This window comes from Saccostrea cucullata, unplaced genomic scaffold (assembly GCF_032062105.1).
Source record: "Saccostrea cucullata isolate Sc308-1 unplaced genomic scaffold, CSIRO_AGI_Scuc_v1 ctg91, whole genome shotgun sequence".
NCBI classification, from domain to species: domain Eukaryota; kingdom Metazoa; phylum Mollusca; class Bivalvia; order Ostreida; family Ostreidae; genus Saccostrea; species Saccostrea cuccullata.
This window is the reverse complement of record NW_026930680.1, coordinates 170,965-188,451: the sequence shown is the minus strand read 5'-3', so window position 1 is coordinate 188,451 and position 17,487 is coordinate 170,965. Positions and strand designations below refer to the sequence as shown.

The 17,487-nt window shown below is 31.7% G+C and overlaps 1 protein-coding gene across 1 annotated transcript in view; it reads right to left on the bottom strand.

The window, feature by feature from the left end:
- LOC134229590 (mucin-2-like) overlaps nt 1-17,487 on the bottom strand; it is a 76,145-nt gene that overhangs the window by 22,363 nt on the left and 36,295 nt on the right. Inside the window, exons 22-38 of the mRNA XM_062711339.1 lie at nt 15,568-15,731; nt 14,552-14,693; nt 14,254-14,449; nt 13,920-14,158; nt 12,294-12,516; nt 11,766-12,008; nt 11,438-11,569; nt 8,038-8,241; nt 7,402-7,656; nt 7,107-7,305; nt 6,824-6,990; nt 6,548-6,709; nt 4,708-4,836; nt 4,450-4,572; nt 3,287-3,400; nt 660-779; nt 254-508 (exon numbers count right to left, since the gene is read on the bottom strand). Coding sequence (XP_062567323.1) covers nt 254-508; nt 660-779; nt 3,287-3,400; nt 4,450-4,572; nt 4,708-4,836; nt 6,548-6,709; nt 6,824-6,990; nt 7,107-7,305; nt 7,402-7,656; nt 8,038-8,241; nt 11,438-11,569; nt 11,766-12,008; nt 12,294-12,516; nt 13,920-14,158; nt 14,254-14,449; nt 14,552-14,693; nt 15,568-15,731 — 3,067 coding nt within the window. The remainder of the gene's footprint in view (nt 1-253; nt 509-659; nt 780-3,286; nt 3,401-4,449; nt 4,573-4,707; nt 4,837-6,547; nt 6,710-6,823; nt 6,991-7,106; nt 7,306-7,401; nt 7,657-8,037; nt 8,242-11,437; nt 11,570-11,765; nt 12,009-12,293; nt 12,517-13,919; nt 14,159-14,253; nt 14,450-14,551; nt 14,694-15,567; nt 15,732-17,487) is intronic.

Genomic DNA, 17,487 nt, shown 5'->3' with positions numbered 1-17,487 from the left:
AGCGCTTTCAAATGTCATATGTATCTTTTTCCTAGGACACCACTAATTTTTTTTTCTGTCTTACTTTTCAAATACAGAGGTATAAGTGATTCAAGACCACAATCCATTGAAACTTTCAAAACAGAAAATCTTAAAAATGTGAAATGACATACGTTTACAATTGCTCCCTTAATTTATAGGGGTTTTTTTAAATAAAAAAATCATTCTCTTTCCATATGACTTGATTTGCGGCTTCAGAAATAAATTATCTCACCAATACAGTTTCCTTGGCTGTCTTTTTGAAATCCAGTTCGACAGTTACAAGTGTGAGATCCTTCTAAGTTTTGACAGATTTTGTCACTACCACAGATGTTAGGGTTTTCTGTACATTCATCAACATCCTGGTCACAGTTACTTCCGGTCCAGCCTGATTTACAGACACACCCTGTCACTGGATCACACCGGTCCATCCCCTTACCACAGGTACAAGTTTGTTGACATCCAACACCATAGTTAGGGGGTTCGCATTCTTAATGTAAAGAGCACGAAATTTAGCAGACATTCGGAGATTTGTTTGAGCTAAATTTAATCGATTGGTTCCGCAAAGTATGAAATGATAACTTCAAAATCATAAGAATAATATTTGACTGTAATACTATAATATTTCGTGAACAAATTACCCGAACAAGTTGTTTTATCTGGATTCAGTGAGTACCCAGCGAAGCAGGAACAAGTGTATGATCCGTCAGAATTATCACAGCCCTGGGAACAGATTCCACTGACATCACATTCATTTATGTCTAAATGAACAATATATATATTTTTGAAAGTAATTGATATCTCAGTTATTTTTTTATACAAATATATATGCAAATTTATATGTATGATCATCTCTTTAATTCCCTCCTAGCCAATTCTCTGAATTTAATTGTAGCAACCAGCAATGTATATTATTTTACCGGTGTTGATTTACAGTAACATGGATAAAAATTGAGGAGAAAAATGCCAGATACGAGCCCTAAGTTTAAATATTCTCACAAGAACAATTTGAAACAGAATTTTACATTTTAACATTAATTTCGTCCTAAAATTTACCATGGCTTGAAATGATAATTAGATTATTATTTACTTTCACAGGTATTAAAGCATTGATCGAAAACCATTGTCTGACATATGTCAATGAGCAATATTATATGCCATGATGATAATAAGAACAAGCAAATAGGTCAAAGTTTTTGGTATCCCATGAAAGGTCTTGCCATAAAGAATACATATATTTAAAATATGAAAGTCCTAGTTTCTACCGTTCAAAAGTTGTGATCAAGGTTAACATTTTTAAAAAGTAGTTAAAACTCCAAGGTCAAGGTCAAAGGGTCAAAGTTCTTGGCATCCAATGAAAGGTCTTCTCACAAGGATTACATACGTGAAGTACGAAAGCCCTAGCCCTTACCGTTTAAAAGTTATGGTCAAGGTTAAAGTTTTTTCAGAAGTACGTAAATCTCCAAGGTCAAGGTGCAAAGGTCAAAGTTGTTGGTATCCAATGAAAGATGTTGCCTCAAAAAATACATGTGTGAAATATAAAAGTCCTTGTATCTACCGTTCAAAAGTTGTGATGAAGGTTATTATTTTTAAAAAGTAGTTAAAACTCCAAGGTCAAGGTCAAAAGGTCAAAGTTCTTGGTATCCAATGAAAGGTCTTCTTACAAGAATAAAATATGTGAAGTATAAAAGCCGTAGCCCTTACCGTTCAAAAATTATGGTCAAGGATATAGTTTTTTCATAAGTACGTAAATTTTCAAGGTCAAGGTCAAAAGGTCAAAGTTGTTGGTATTCATTGAAAGGTCTTGTCACAAAGAATAAATATGTGAAATATGAAAGTCCTAGTACCTACCATTCAAAAGTTATGGCCAAAGTAAAAGTTTGGAATTTTTTACTAAAAGTAGTTGAAACTCCAAGGTCAAGGTCAAAAGGTCAAATTTGGTGGTACCCAAAGAAAGGTCTTATCACAAGGAATACACATATGAAATATGAAAATTATAGCTCCACTAAATCAAAAGTTATGGGCAAGGTTAAAGTTTTTGTGACGGACGGACAGACTGACTGACCGACGGACAGCTAGACGGACCGAAGTACAGACGGACAGACGAATGAGATTTAATGTTCCCTCGCTTTCGCGAAAGCGGGGGACAATAATACATGTATATTGAAATACTATTGACACTTAAATGCTGTAAACTATACATAAACCAGAATAAAAACGAAAAATATATAAACATAAAACAGTTTCAAGAAATTGCGTACACTGATGAAGATACAGTAAATCATGCTTATAACAAACCGTTTGGCTTCCTTATAAGCGTTATCCGTTATCTCTCATAAAAATATAAATGGGATAATAATATTGTAATATATACAATAAAGTGTCGGGGAAAGACAACCGCTTCGTTGTACAAATAAACTGTAGAAATTCGACCAAAACATTGCGTAGCATTGACATAACTTGATATCTTTGACTTTCTTACCTAGAAATCAATAGGTACCTTTTATTTATTAAAACAAAGTTTGAAAAAAAATCATCTATCTGAAGGTTCTCGATCCCTTTACATATACTTGAGAAATTTATAATATGATAAAATAAAATGAATTGACAGCCTCAATGACAAAATTTTTATATGCCTTTAGTACTAAAATTATCTGTTTAAAAAATTCCCAGTCTGTTAAGTTGCTTGCGTAATTAAGAAATAATCTTTTTAATAAAAAAAAGTTTTTAACTCCAAACTAGGACGTACCATTAATATTTTTTTTTTTATCATTTTTATTTGATTTAAAATTCTCGGACGATAAAATAAAATCCTTTCCTAGATTTTTAATGACATAATATATAAATTTTAAGTAAGAAAAGTCTAGAAAAATGGTTTGTTAATCACAAAAGAAAAATTCAGAATGTAATAAGATTCATCACTTCCATTATAAACTATTGCTGCCTAATCTCTTTATCTCTGTTGATAACTGTATCATACATAATGCAAAAATGTCATATTCATTTTTTTTTTTTTCTTGTTGTCTTCCAAGAACTACAAGTAATCTTTCGAAAAATATTGTTGGACAAACTACAAGTAAAATTAAATTTAATTAGGAAGTAATCCACTGCGATCTTTTGACTAAATTGCTCTTTACCTCAGCTGTTATTCCTTATTAGCCTGCAATCTATTGGTACATCTAAACTATATCATGTGTTCTTTTGGTTTTTTTTTCAGAATTATTCTTTTTTAAATAAATACCCTAATTGTATTGAAATTGTTGGTTACCTGTACAATTTTCCGTGTCCTTTAACTTGTATCCAGCCTTACAAATACATACGTCGCTACCACTCTCTTTGGAACAGGCATATTCACAATTTAATCCTGAACAGTTGCTCGAACCTTAAAAAATAAAATATACTGACAAGTTTAATTTTAAACCTTTTGTAGTTTTTGTTACCTTGTACTTGACATTTCGTTGATGATAACAAAGACAGATTTTATTGTTAAAACTATTTGTTTACTAGTATTCCACAAAAAAGTTTATAATGATCGGTCGACTAGTATGACGTGTCGTCATAGTGTTTAAGTACTTTTTCTTTTGACCTATATTAAAATAAAAATATATGAATTTATCATATTTGAAAATAGCAACAGAAAATGTGCCTAAATGGTCTTCAATTTTTTTTATTTATTATGAAGAATGATAATATAATACATATATATAACACTGTATAAAATCTGAGAAACGATTGATTGATTGACTGATTTACTGATTTATTGAATAATCAGTTTAACTTTCCACTAAAGATATTTGTAATTATTTTGAGACATCAACTGCTTTAGGTTAAGTGCCACAAATTGCGTACATGCATGTATTGCAAAACAGTGAATTTTCTACATTGACAAGGTATCTCATATTTTAAAATCTTGCACGAAATACATGGATCTTTTACTTTTTACCTGGTTCTTGCATTTTGCGAAGGAAAATTTCACTACCCTCAACATTTGTTTTCTGTTGGAAGCATACCAAGGGACAAATTAAACACAGGTGGAAAAGCGAGTATCCCACCATAATATTTCAGAGAAAGGTATGCGTCACATACACTGTCAAGCTAGCTACATTTTGAAGTTTTATTTTGACAGAAAATAGCAAATCTATTCAAAATCGGAAATAGTTTTCTTCCATCAAGATGATATGTTACTTTACATAAATTATCCTTTCTTTCTAAATGTTCCATATTCTCTAAAAAGAAAGTGCATTTTCCAGTAAGAAAATAGCTTGTTCATGATTGTAAAGACTCAGTTTCTGCCATCGTAAGCTTTCGAGACAATTTCCTGATGTTTATGTCACAGAAGTTTATATTTCATCCTGATACATATCCATTAATATAAAAAAATATTTCAATATTACAAAAATGGCATTTAATCGTACATGTATGGTGTCTTACCGTTGCATGTTTTGTTGTCATTATTCAGTGTGAACCCCGTGATACAATAACAATCAAATGACCCAAGAGTATTGTTGCAGTTCTGTTCACATCCCGAGGTGCTCTCTATGCATTCGTCGATGTCTGGTAAATAGAAATATTTTTCAATAAAAATGCAATTATTATTTTTTTAAAAAAAGTTTTATCTATTGTCCAATCCCATTTTTGTTAATAAAATTAGGCGTAAATTACGTTCTTCACAATAAAGGTATAACATACCTTGGCAATTGTTTCCAATTTTTCTGTATCCCATTTTACAATTACATTGATAGCTGCCCTCGGTATTTTCACAATCTTCTGTTGCACTATTGCACAAGTTTGTTGACGTACTGTTACATTCGTTAATGTCTGTAAGTAAGGCATTGATTTTAAACAATAAACTTTCTTGAATAACTTATTTATCTAGTTACATGTACATACTGACAATATTTATAATTGGGCAAACAATCAATTTTCAGAACTATTTCTTTACAAAAAATCAAAATTGAAAATTGATTAAACTGTACTCTATAATTTCTACAAAAAATATCTTATGAATGAGAGAAAAATTGAAAATGGCTTGCAAATAACACAGCCCTGCAAAAATTTAAAAGTTGGGATCAGGTTTCTGATAGGAGTAAGCATCTCCTGTTGATCGATCACACCGGTCCAAAGCAGTAAATATTATAGACAGAACCTTTCGTAGTAAAAAACAATTATTGGCTAACAATGTCATTATAATTCAAACCGTTCACTTCTATGGTAAACTTCGCATTGAGTTACTGTCGACGTGATTGTTTTGCATTGCTTATATACGAGAGGAAATCAAAAAGTTCGCGAATCATCTCTGTATTTTCAAAACCACGATTCCGATCAGAATGAAATTTGATACACCTATAGTCATGCACATGTTCTATAAATAGCAAATGGAAAGTAATGATTTTCTCCATCATTGTGACATTACAATGTGAAAATGACATCAATATGTACGTTACTCGTGATGTAAAATGGTTGTCTCAGTCTCACTCGAGCAATGAACGGCTGTAAAGTTTAACGTATAACTTGGAAATTCCTTTGAAGTATCTTATAATAACTTGTACAAGGTTTATGAACACATTAGACTTACCAGACGTGCAATCATAAATTGGATTGATTGCTTTAATGAAGGGAGAGGGATCGTTAAAAATGACACTTGTTTTGTATCCCAGCGAAAGTAAGCTGGGGAGGGGATATGTCCCATTAATTGTTAGGCAATTTGTAATGAAAGATTGCGAAGTTACAGTTAGAAAATGGTTGGATGTCTTGGTTCACATTTCTCAGTACGCTATCTAAACATATTTTCAGGGTGTATAAGAATGTGGGATAAAAATATCTTTCTACACTTTTGATTTCACCCCACACTCCTTTGTGCACCCCTCCCTCTTTTTGACTTTTAAAAGTTTATGTACGATTTCGGAAAACTTATCTTATCGATAATGGTGTATAAAGAAAAAGAAAATCTAAGTTATTCTATATGAGTGAATTAACAGAATTAAGGTAGGTCCTTAATTTTTCAATTTTAATACCTTGTGTATAAAGAAAAAGAAAATCTAAGTTATTCTATGTGAGTGAATTAACAGAATTAATTGATGTCAAATGCTAATCTATATCAAATTTTAATTCATGCTGTAAATCCTTCGTATTCTGAGGTAGCATCGCTTTGTTATACCATTGCTCATGATCAGATGCTTGCAGATATATAAACAGTTTAGGAAATATGATATATAGTTGATTTCTTTTTACAGTGAAGATGATGGTTAAATATTGAAAAATTCACTGTTGTGTCTCTAGTGGTTTTATGGCGCTAGTCTATAAACAATTTGACAAATAGTCTATAAGATGTAAATTTATTTATCTTATTATTTATCAACTACAATGATCTTAAGAATTTCTTTAATGCACTCGTTGCAAAGAATGTACTCATAATAGAGAGTTCTTGGATATTTATTTTGTCTTATTAAATCTAAATCTAAATGAGAAAAAATAATTTTAAGTCATACTTTTTCGTATCAAAATGTTTGGTTTGATCGTACAGAAGTACCTTCACATTTTTCATCCAAGAGGAGATAACCCGCAGGACAATCAGAACATTTGTAACCCCTCCCTAATACACGCTCCTCCGCGGGTGTCAAGTCTGTACAGTTTCTACCCTGGGCACAGGGAGACTGGGCGCAACCATCTGTATCATTCTCGCAGTCTTGTCCTGTGAATATAGCAGTACAAAGTTACTAAGCAGGCTTTTTTTTATTTTACTTTCTAAAATTCCATATCTTCTGGAAAACATTATAATTAAAAAATTTACGTGTAAAAAGTGTACCTGAGTATCCGTCATCACAAACACATTCAGCATATTTAAACATATCAGATGTAGAACTCCGAGTATCATTATAGTTACAGCTTCCATGACCACTACATTGGGAACAGAGGATAATAGAGACATCTACCGGGGCCGCTTGCTCTCCTTTATTGTCAACAACAGTGACGCTGAAACAAAATGAATATTTCAATTCATTTTAAAAAATCATATATTTTTTTTAATTTTCTTTGTTTCAGAAGATTCAATTTAAATAATCTATTGTTATAAACAATTTTCCAGTCACCTGATGTTTGCAACATTATTATCCCGTGGTGTCCATGTTGCTATCCCGGTGGTATTGTTAAAACTGAACCCCTCCTGTGGTTGCTGAAGTATTTGATAAGTGAAAGTGCCATCATCTGTCGCATTAAACTTTATTTCCACTGACTTGTTAACCTCTGCCTGTATATTTGTATCCCCCTCAATACTTGGAATCTCATTCTCTGCAAAAAAAATCATTAAATTTAAACATGGTAAAAATTCAATTCATTTTTTTTAATTTCATACTTTAAGGATGTGAAAAAAAAGCTGTAGATAACCTAAACTAGCAGTGTCAGATACCGCGGTGTTGTCGTCAGAACCAGATGCTTCGGCCAGCGATTTGTCTCCGGTAGCAAGGTAATCGAAAATACAAGCTTGAGTGGCCTTTGTACCACCACAAACTTCTATTGACTTGTTCCTTTCATCGTCCGTAAATTCATCAACGAAGAACGGAATAAACTCGGGATGCGAAAAATCGTCATGTGTTAATCCAGTGTCATAATGAAAAAGTGAAGTCGCAGCATCTATCGACCCTATAAGAGTTTTGGAAATGTGAAAAAATGCACTAATGCACTCATGTAGAGTACGTGTCTAAAAATGTCAATGCATGTAAACAAAGTTTAGAAATAATTCATATCCATATAGAAATAATTCATATCCATATTTTCTTATCAAACATGTGAATTTAGAAACGCTATAAATCTTAACCTGAATTAAATTTCCTTATTTTGATTATCATTTCATTTACTTACAATGATAGTTTTATTCTGTAATAAATACATGTAAAAGTTTGTACTGATATCAAATATTTACGTGTAGATACCGGACAATGTATGAAGACAACTCTACACATACATGCTAACTTTACTTATTATGTTTTGAATAGGTAAAAGAAACAGACAGCGAAATCTTACATAGTTGTCCAAAGTTGTTATAGATTTTTCTCTCTGTATCTACATCGCTGTCATATAGCGTTGTTCCATTGGGAAGAATAAAGTCGTTGGTCGTATTTCCGTCGAAATTTCCCATGAGTCCAGTGACCTTTCCCATGTATGTTTCGTCTACCATAGTTTCAGATGTTAGAAATCGGACACCCAGACTTATTTTGATTGTAATGGCTGAAATAAAGAATTATAATTCAATACGGAAATTCATTATTTTTACTTCTATATTTTTCAAGAACTTTTCGTTATTCCAATAAATATTTCTTTCTTATATATCATCATCTGTATTTCCCCAAAACTGATAATAGAGCAAATTCAGAATTGGTTTATTTTTTATACATTAATTGCAATGCCGTCGGATAAAAACTTTATTGGGAATTTCTTCTTTGCATATAAAATATTGATATATACAGCTGACGTTGTTTGATAATTTCAAAGATTTTTTTTTTCATTTCGTAATAAAGGCTGTAGAATGATAACAAATTACTTGTAGTGATCTGTTTTCTTTTTTTTTCTTTTTTTTCAAGAAATCTGAGATTTGCTTAGATTCTTATAAAAGGAAAATAAAATAAAGAACGAATCATTTGGAATGTTGTATCACAGGAGTTCGCGTACCTATCAATTTTGCCGAAATTTTCGGTAAATAAAAGATACGTAATACCTATAATAATAATACGTGTTATTATTATACGTATACGTATTTTTTTATTTAATGATAATTTCGGTATAATTGATAGATACGCGAACTCCTGTGGTTGTATTAAGGTGAAAAATCTCTCTGATAAGAAAGAAAACTATCCAAGGAAATTAATCCAAGCAACTTTAATTAATTATCTTACCAGAGGTTAATAATGAGGACCACCGTATAGTCATTTTTTTTTCAAATCTGAGCTATGTTACATTTAATTGATATCAATTTTCTTTTGCCAATCTTTCAAAAGTTACCTAAAACTCCTTTAAATCGTAAAAATTGGAATATTTCTATCTCCTAACATTCCGTACTAATGTAAATCATTTTTATTCGCGATAATTTTATTTTTAATTGATTTCGCCAGGCAGTGTGTTTGCAAAAGTATCATTCTCGCATATATTAGTATTCTTAAAGGTACTTGGACACAGATTTGAAGTTAATATTTTCTCATTTTTTCTGTATAATATCACGAATTATATACTTTAATAGCATTTCACACAAAAATTAATTAAAAATCTTATTTTATTTAAAAGTTATTAAAACTTTAAATTTTTTGGCGGGTTTGATTGACACATCCTTGCACTTTCACAAAGAAGATGAGCGCATTTGGCGTGTGATCTGCAGGAATCATTTGTACGAAACATTTATGGTTTAAATGTCCATTATTTGGTTGGCTGAACATAGCTGGTCAGATTTTACAAACACGTGCATAGGTTTTTTTCATTTAGTTTGAAAGACTTTGTGAGATTGTATTGTTTATATTTAGAATTCATCTGCACATTTATGTCCGTTTTTCATAGGGGTACTATAACATAGTAATATTTCACAAAAAATGAACACCCAAAATATTTAATGTATAGATGCATGATACGTGTACATGTACATTATAGAATAGAAGATTGGAATTGATTCCGCTCGAGAACCAAACCGAACGAAAGTATATATAATTTAAAATTTTAATACACCAGTAATTAAAACGAAACTGACAAAATAAATGGTTGTTTGCATGAAAAAAAAAAAAAAATTCACGCCCCATGCAAGGCTCGAACCAAAAACTATTCCTACTTAGTGCACTGAACAGGTAACCCATCTTTCTGAGCTATCACTGCTACTCATATACAGATGATTTTAAAAGGACAAAGAAGCACCACATTCACACATTTGGATTTTTTTTGGAAAAGTTCATTTTTCGTGGTCTCTGGGTCTTTTCTCCATTTTTTAAAAATGTGTATTTGTTTCTTTGAATTAAAATACACACAAATAACGTTTAAAAATCATGGAGAGAAGACCCAGAGATAGAAAATTTTTAGAAAAACGTGTTTAAAAATGTACCATTTTGTACCAAATGTCCGATCTGGCCAATTTTCAAGTTATTTTTTAGCAAATCAAAGCTTAATTTCGGGAAAATATTTTCCTTTTCTGTTGCACAGAAACCCGATAAATAAAAAAAATGTTAAAATTTCATGTGACGTGTCGATAAAATTTTCACTTTTCAATTACGCCCAGATTCCTGCCGAATGCCAATTAAAAGCGCCCTCGTTCTTTAACTTTATTCTTAATCCTTAGGACAAGTGGCAATTTTGATGTGTTTTAATGAGAAATATTAAAACTTTTATCAAGAAAAATAATTTTATTCAGAGTAGAAATGTTAGAAAGCAAAACACCTTCACAAGTATCGTCATTCCGAACTAAGAGATGCGTACAGAGTTTAGCAAATCGAGCACACTCGAGTTATGTACACAGTTTTTGTAAACAGGGCTCGAGTTCTGTTATTGTTTATATTTAGAATTCATCGGGTGCGTTCAATCGTCACAGTCTGCTTACCACAACTGCACGGACTGACAATATATTGTGTGTTTGTTTTGCTTTCGAACGTGTCTACTCTGAATTTTCTGGATTATAGTATTAATATTTTTCATTTATACAAAACGAGATTGCCACTTTTCCTAAGGATTAAAAATAAAATTAAATTTGTGAGAGTGCAAGGGTATGTCAATCAAACCCGCCGAAAAATTTGAAATTTCAATATCTTTTAAACGAAATAAAATTTTTAATTAATTTTTGTGTGAAATACTATTAAAATATATAAGTCGTAATATTATAGAGAAAATAATAACTTCAAATCTGTGTCCAAGTACCTTTAAAGATTATATGGAGCACTAACAGTTCGTGAAAAAATTTGTCTCGCAAATAGAGTGTGATTGTCTATCTCGAAAATGGTGTGTCGCGAAAATTTAGTCGTCTACAGTATTGTTGTTGATGAAATTCAATGTTCGGAATCGTGGTGAAATTAGGAGCAGAGGAAAACTCTAGATACAAAACTTAAGATACAAAACTAACCCTACCCTAACGTACTTGACTGAATGTAGAGTTCCGTAAATTTCCCATTAAATAAGTTTCTAGTTAGAAACAGCTAGGTGAATAACAAAATGTAAATATTCCCATTTCAATATAATGAGTTTAAAATGCTCCTATGTTGTTCTTTAAAATATTCTCGCATCATGATGCCTCAAATACATTCAACTGTTGCAAAGTTAGTCTGGTACTTGTTCTGTTTGTCAGTTAAATTTAAATAGATAGTACCTGGTGGCCTAAAAATAAATTTTTCCCCCGAAACCGACCGGCTTCCGTAAGTAACAACATATACCATTTAAAAAAATCATTCATGATATCACTTACCGCTTTGAATGAAAGATGCTTCAATGCTTTTATTATTCATGGATATGGATACGTTAATGGTTCTGAAGACAAAATTTGGATTATTTTCAAAATCCAATGTTAAATCTCGACCGTTTCCTCGAACATACATACCTATAATTAAAATAAAAAAGAATATATCATTTTCGTGGAACTTACAGGAAATCTGATCTAGACATTTCTTTTCACGCTCCTTTTATATCCTTTTGTCAACATTGTTTTTGCCGAAAGTGTGAAAATCAAATTGTAAAAGGGTGTGAAAAAATTCTTTTTTAAATATGTCATATTAGTTGCTGTAATATATTTTTACTTGTTTTAGTCCTTGACATTTCCACCTGCACAATTGAACCGGTATGATCCTTTGCAACAAAAGCACTGAAAATTGTTGCATTGATTGTGGTTCCATTAGCATTTGTTGCTAAATCTGTGCGAGCCTGAAGGTCAAACTTTGTACCGTTGTGGTCTATTTTCATCATTGTATATTCACCATATCCATTAAAGGTGTATTTTCCACCATCAAGTGTGTTTATATGTGGATCACCAAAAAACCAGGCTGAAATAGGCAATGCATATAAAAAACATGTAGAAGAATGCACAATGTTAATTTCTATGGAAAATAATAATTTTCACGATTGCATAGAATTCAAAATGCATACCGAAAATAGCTTTATAAGTAATATCAATAAAGACATGCATTCTTAAATACACAAGCAATGAAGATTTTTATAAATTAAGTTCTCGAATCTGGGATTATGCAGTAATATTGTATAATGTCTATAAAAGAAGTGAAAACTACCTAAAATAATCTAGATTGTACAAAATACAAATGGCTACAAACCTGTTCGAACAGGAATCAACCTGAGGCAAAATCTGGGTCTTGGACGTAATGCGTAATACCAGTCGCAGTGTCCGGAGGCACAACAGACTTCTTTTGCCCTCATGTTATCTTGATAATATTCTATTGGTTGGAATATGGGATTTGCAGAAAGCACTGATCCAGATTCTGGAATTCGCCTGCTCAATGGCCCTAGTCCAAAAAATCCCCATCGATAGCAACACTCCTTTGAAGAAAAAAGTATTCGAGTTTAATAAATGGTTTTTACATGTTTTTTTTTTCAAATATTTTGCTTTTTAATCAGAACAAATTTTATTTTTGGTTAAAATTTAAAAGGAAAAATACATAAGTGTTAAATTGTGATATTCTAAGTAAAAAGAGTATGTTGTGTAAAACTTTGTAATACTGCGACAACTTTGTGCTACATTGAAAAAAATATATTTAAAATCTTCTTTATCTTCAGAAACTTGTAATTCATTTTTATTAATTGTTTTTCATAAAAGCAAACCATTAACATGCAAAACCAAAAGATTTGAAAATCAAAGGAAATCAGATGGGATCAGGTTCAGTGGAGGGGTAACCTTCCCTTTTCGAACGTTCACACCTGTCATGTGCTCTTCATCGGACAAAATCAAAAATATAGACAACTGAGTGTGTAAATAATAGCTTGACAATTAGCACGAAAAAGTCTATCAACATCCAACTTAATGATGCAGAACTTTTTCAAAACCTTCACCATGAGAGGAAGAAAAAACTTGCTTTGGTCTTTAACTCGAATTATAGATCTATCAAAGACGTATTATCAGTTAACAATAATTGATATGCAACAAGAATCTCTACAGATATTTCAAAATAGCCGTTTCACAAGTTCTATGGTCAATACAATGACCTCGTCAGTAAATACAATCTATCAATAAGTTAAAGGCTGATTTACGTTTACAAACTAATTGTAAGGCCACTATTTACATACTGAATTGTCTACGGATTTGCCACTTTTTCTTGATTGTGATCACGACAAAGATCACAGTGAGTGTGACTGATTGGCAGGGGATGTTCACTTCTCCGTGGCACCTGATCCCATTTCTGACCTGATTTGTATTGTTTGAATTCCGATGAAACCGATGTTTTTCTTTGTTTAAATTAATTGTCGAACATATTGTAAGGGAAATTCTATTGTTAAAATCTCTAATGTGAAAATGTCAAGAAGAAACTTTGCTTTTTTGAGTTGTGCAGTAAGTCTTTATTTCTGGATCTACAAAAGCTAGGTTGTTACACTGTGTCTTTGTAGAAAAAAAATTATAAAGGGTAGGATCTCCTTAACTTCAAGATATTCAATTTTCTCATCGTTCTTTTCATTTTTTTTAAACTTGCGTTTCGATTTTTAAAAAAATACAAGTCCTCGCCCGAACTTAAGAGGGTGTCATGTACTGTAGAATTAAATATTTAGTGCTTTGATGAAAACCCTTCTAACATGAAACATCATCTTGCTTTCTTTCATCGGTAAATTGTCAATAATAATTTTCGTATGGATGACTTTAAAAAAAATTCATCATTCTTTTACAGTCATTAGCTCTGGTAATCTAGGAAAACAATTACTGTGTATTTGAATATCACACACCGCAAACTTACCAAAGATTGGCCCATTGTGATAGATACGTAACACATGACGTTGTAAATTGGATCATATCGGTAATAAGCAAATCGGAATGAAAAGAATCTCATAGCAAAGCCATTACATGGACATGTCAACCACCATGGATTCGGAATTCGTCTCTGTGATTGGACCGCATACCAGTTATAACATTCAATTTCCTGTGGGTCTAACGTGGTTTCCGTCGTCATTTTAGTTACCCAAAATCCGTTGTACCCTGCAAAGTACTAGTATATTAGAATCTATGTCTTAAGAAATCAAGTATTGTTTTTTTTAAAATAAGCCTTACGTTTTCATAGCGAATATTCTTACCTAAATTTCCAGGAACCTGTGTCATTCGGAAGCAAGCAGGTCGATTTGAGTATGTATTTCTTTCGACAAATCGTCTATATCTGTAGCCCACCGAGATTCGTGTACCAATAGTCGAGGGAACATTAACATCGATATAATTTGTCACACTGAAGGTGTCACGCCCATCAGAAACAATAAGTGATTGAAAAGTTACTCTCTAAAAGTAAATACCAAGCATATAATATTAAAAATCTTATATAAGTTTTTGTGCAAACTTTTGGAAAAGTGATTCAAGTGTTTCAATTAAAAACAAGCGTACCTTTGTTCTGTCCGCGAAAAATGTCATGTTGTTCCATGTTACTTTGTAAAGGATCGAGGATTTGAAATTCTTAAAATCATCAAAGAATGTCTGAATTATTTTGTCTACTCTGTTTAAAGTAGTGGCATCATTCTGATTTTCCCTAAAATTAAGAACGAGACAGTATCATACTAATTTCAGATTTATAAATAATTCATCTACTTAATATATAAATGTAAACGATATGATATAATATATATTATATGATTTTCTGTGAAATGTAAACCTTGTGTATGTACATTTGAGATATGCTTGGAAAAGAACTATATGCGGTATATTGCATATATTTGCCCCCACAAAAGTCAAATTTTGAAAACTTCCTGAAATGTGCTGAATTCAATAAATTGCATAAGAAATATAAATTAACAGAAAATATTATAGTGTCAGAGCAGTGTATTAACAATTTTTGTTTTTATGACGTCACAAACTAGTCCGATTTTATATCCTTTTTCAGAAAGAGGACAAAATGGACATAATTTCAACAATTTTAACTTTAAAATTTATAGAGCGCAAGTTTGTTCAGGAACAATATTTACATATTTCATTGAAATTATCATTCTACACATTATATCAAAATATTGTTCCTGAACACACATGCGCTCGGTGACTTTTACTCAAAATATCGACGAAATATGTACATTTTTCTGTAAAATTCATAAAAAACTGAAATTTACGTCATGTTTGTGACGTCATTACGTACATATGGCATCATTACTTATGAAAATATTCAGTGCTTTGAAGTCAGCATATACTCTCCTGTTTAAAAACTCAATTCAATATATCTCCATCAAAGTTTGGTTTGGGGGGCAAAAATTGGTTATTACCGAATAAAGTTCTTTACATATTTTATACCATTTCCAGATATCCGGATTCTACTTCTTATTTTCATACTTTGATTACAGTTTAAATACACATTTAATTCGGGCTGTAATCGTGTGAGGGGTTTATGTGAGAAGGGTGTGCGGATTAAAGCTCACCTTTTATATACTTTGTAATATACAGCGGACCCATCTCCGTCTGCTACTAGATCCACCCAAAACGGACAAAGAATTCTACGGTTGAATGTATCTGTGTTGGAGAGATCTTGAATTGAAAAACTGTTATATCTTTCTCCAAGTCCAATGATGCCATTCGTGCCCACCTAAGTAATGAAAATGGTGACAATGAGGAGAAACTTATAGGACTGTATGAAATGATATTCATATTACTTTCTTCATGTTCTTTTCAATTTAACAAAACAAACAAAAATGATTTTGATTTGGTTTCAATATGTTTTCAGGCTAAATGCATTTCCAATCTCAATAGTTCTTAACATTTATATTTACATCCACTGAATATTTTTTGCTTTATTTCTTAAGAAAACCCATTGCGTTAATTAGTGCATGAACTACACTAGGCATGTCACCTGTACAGATTTCTTGATCAGTGGCTGTTCCATCAATAAAACGTACAAAGACGTTCACATAATTAATACAATAATTAATCTTTTTAATCCTACTTTAAATGATTATTTAAACAGATATAAATATAAACAATAAAATGTATTTCTTTGGTTGTTAGTGCGGGAATGAATGAAGCAGCTGTTGCAGAAAAAAAATACATAACCCGCGTAGTCGTTTAAATCAATTAATTTAGAGAATATCTGTATGATCTGTGTCTCCCCGTTTAAAGATAAAAGAGCACCCCCCGGATCTAGAGGACTGGGGGTTCAGGGGAATACGTAAAGGGAATTACCATCAACTTTATTATGATAGATATTTATTTTTATCACAATCATTTTTATGCATATAATGTTTTTTTTTCTTTATTACGCATTTATTTATTCATCATTTATATTTTTTTTACTTGCTTGACAAGAAATTCTTAATTTGTTTAAGTGTGGTTTAACTACTGTCTTAATAGTATGATATGAATTCTGTAATTTTATTTAAATCAAGGAAAAGCTATCTAACGTTTCATTTTAAAATAGAAGAATTACACGCTTAGTTTGGACTTTCAGTAAGGCGTGGCATTCTAGACGTTGCCTAATTAGCTTCTGAAATTTACACAGCTTCCCTTCACTGTTGAAATATACATATGATAGAAATGCGGTCGAATGTCAACTGGTGTAGTGAATAGCCAATTAAAAGTTCTCTCACGGCACAGAGGTGGGACATAAGTCGTCTCATCGTTATCAACAACAATTTTAAGTTCCTGATGTTATTAATTTCGTAACCAATGAGAATCTACTAGTATTCGCCATTACGTAGCGCCGAGAAAGTCCAAACTCAGCAAAGTAAGGGTAAAATCGTCCTAATAGTAATTTTTATTCAATAGCTAGAGTTTTAAACAGTGGTATGAAAGTTTCATCTACCATTACTTATATTATTTTCCTGATATATGTTAAATATAACAAATTTCTTTTCGAATACACAGGATATAAAACAATTATTAGTACAGTTTCTAACATATCTATCGGTATTTATCAAACCCAACAGCAATTATCAGTATCAACCCTGAAAAATAAGTAAAAACTAGAGGTTCCAGGTACACTTAGCTCACTAAATGATACCCCGTCTCCCATTCCATTATTATGGCAAAGTCCATGTTTTGCTTTTGGTGACCCAAAATAAGTATCAAATGATGAAGTAAAACTTCTAGGTCCATGGGCCTTATAGGTCACCTGAGTATTGTGTAACAACTCTCAAACAATTAACTTTGGTTTCAAACCAGAAGCCATGAAATTCACAATTTTGAAAGAGGCACTATTGCTTATCATAATTATAAACTTACCATGCTTACTCTATTTACTTAATACCCAGAGGTAGATATCAGAGTAACAAAGAGAAAATGCACTTCCACTTTATAACCAGTTTTGCACCTCTACCCAAAAGAACCACTGACCCTGGGGCCACATA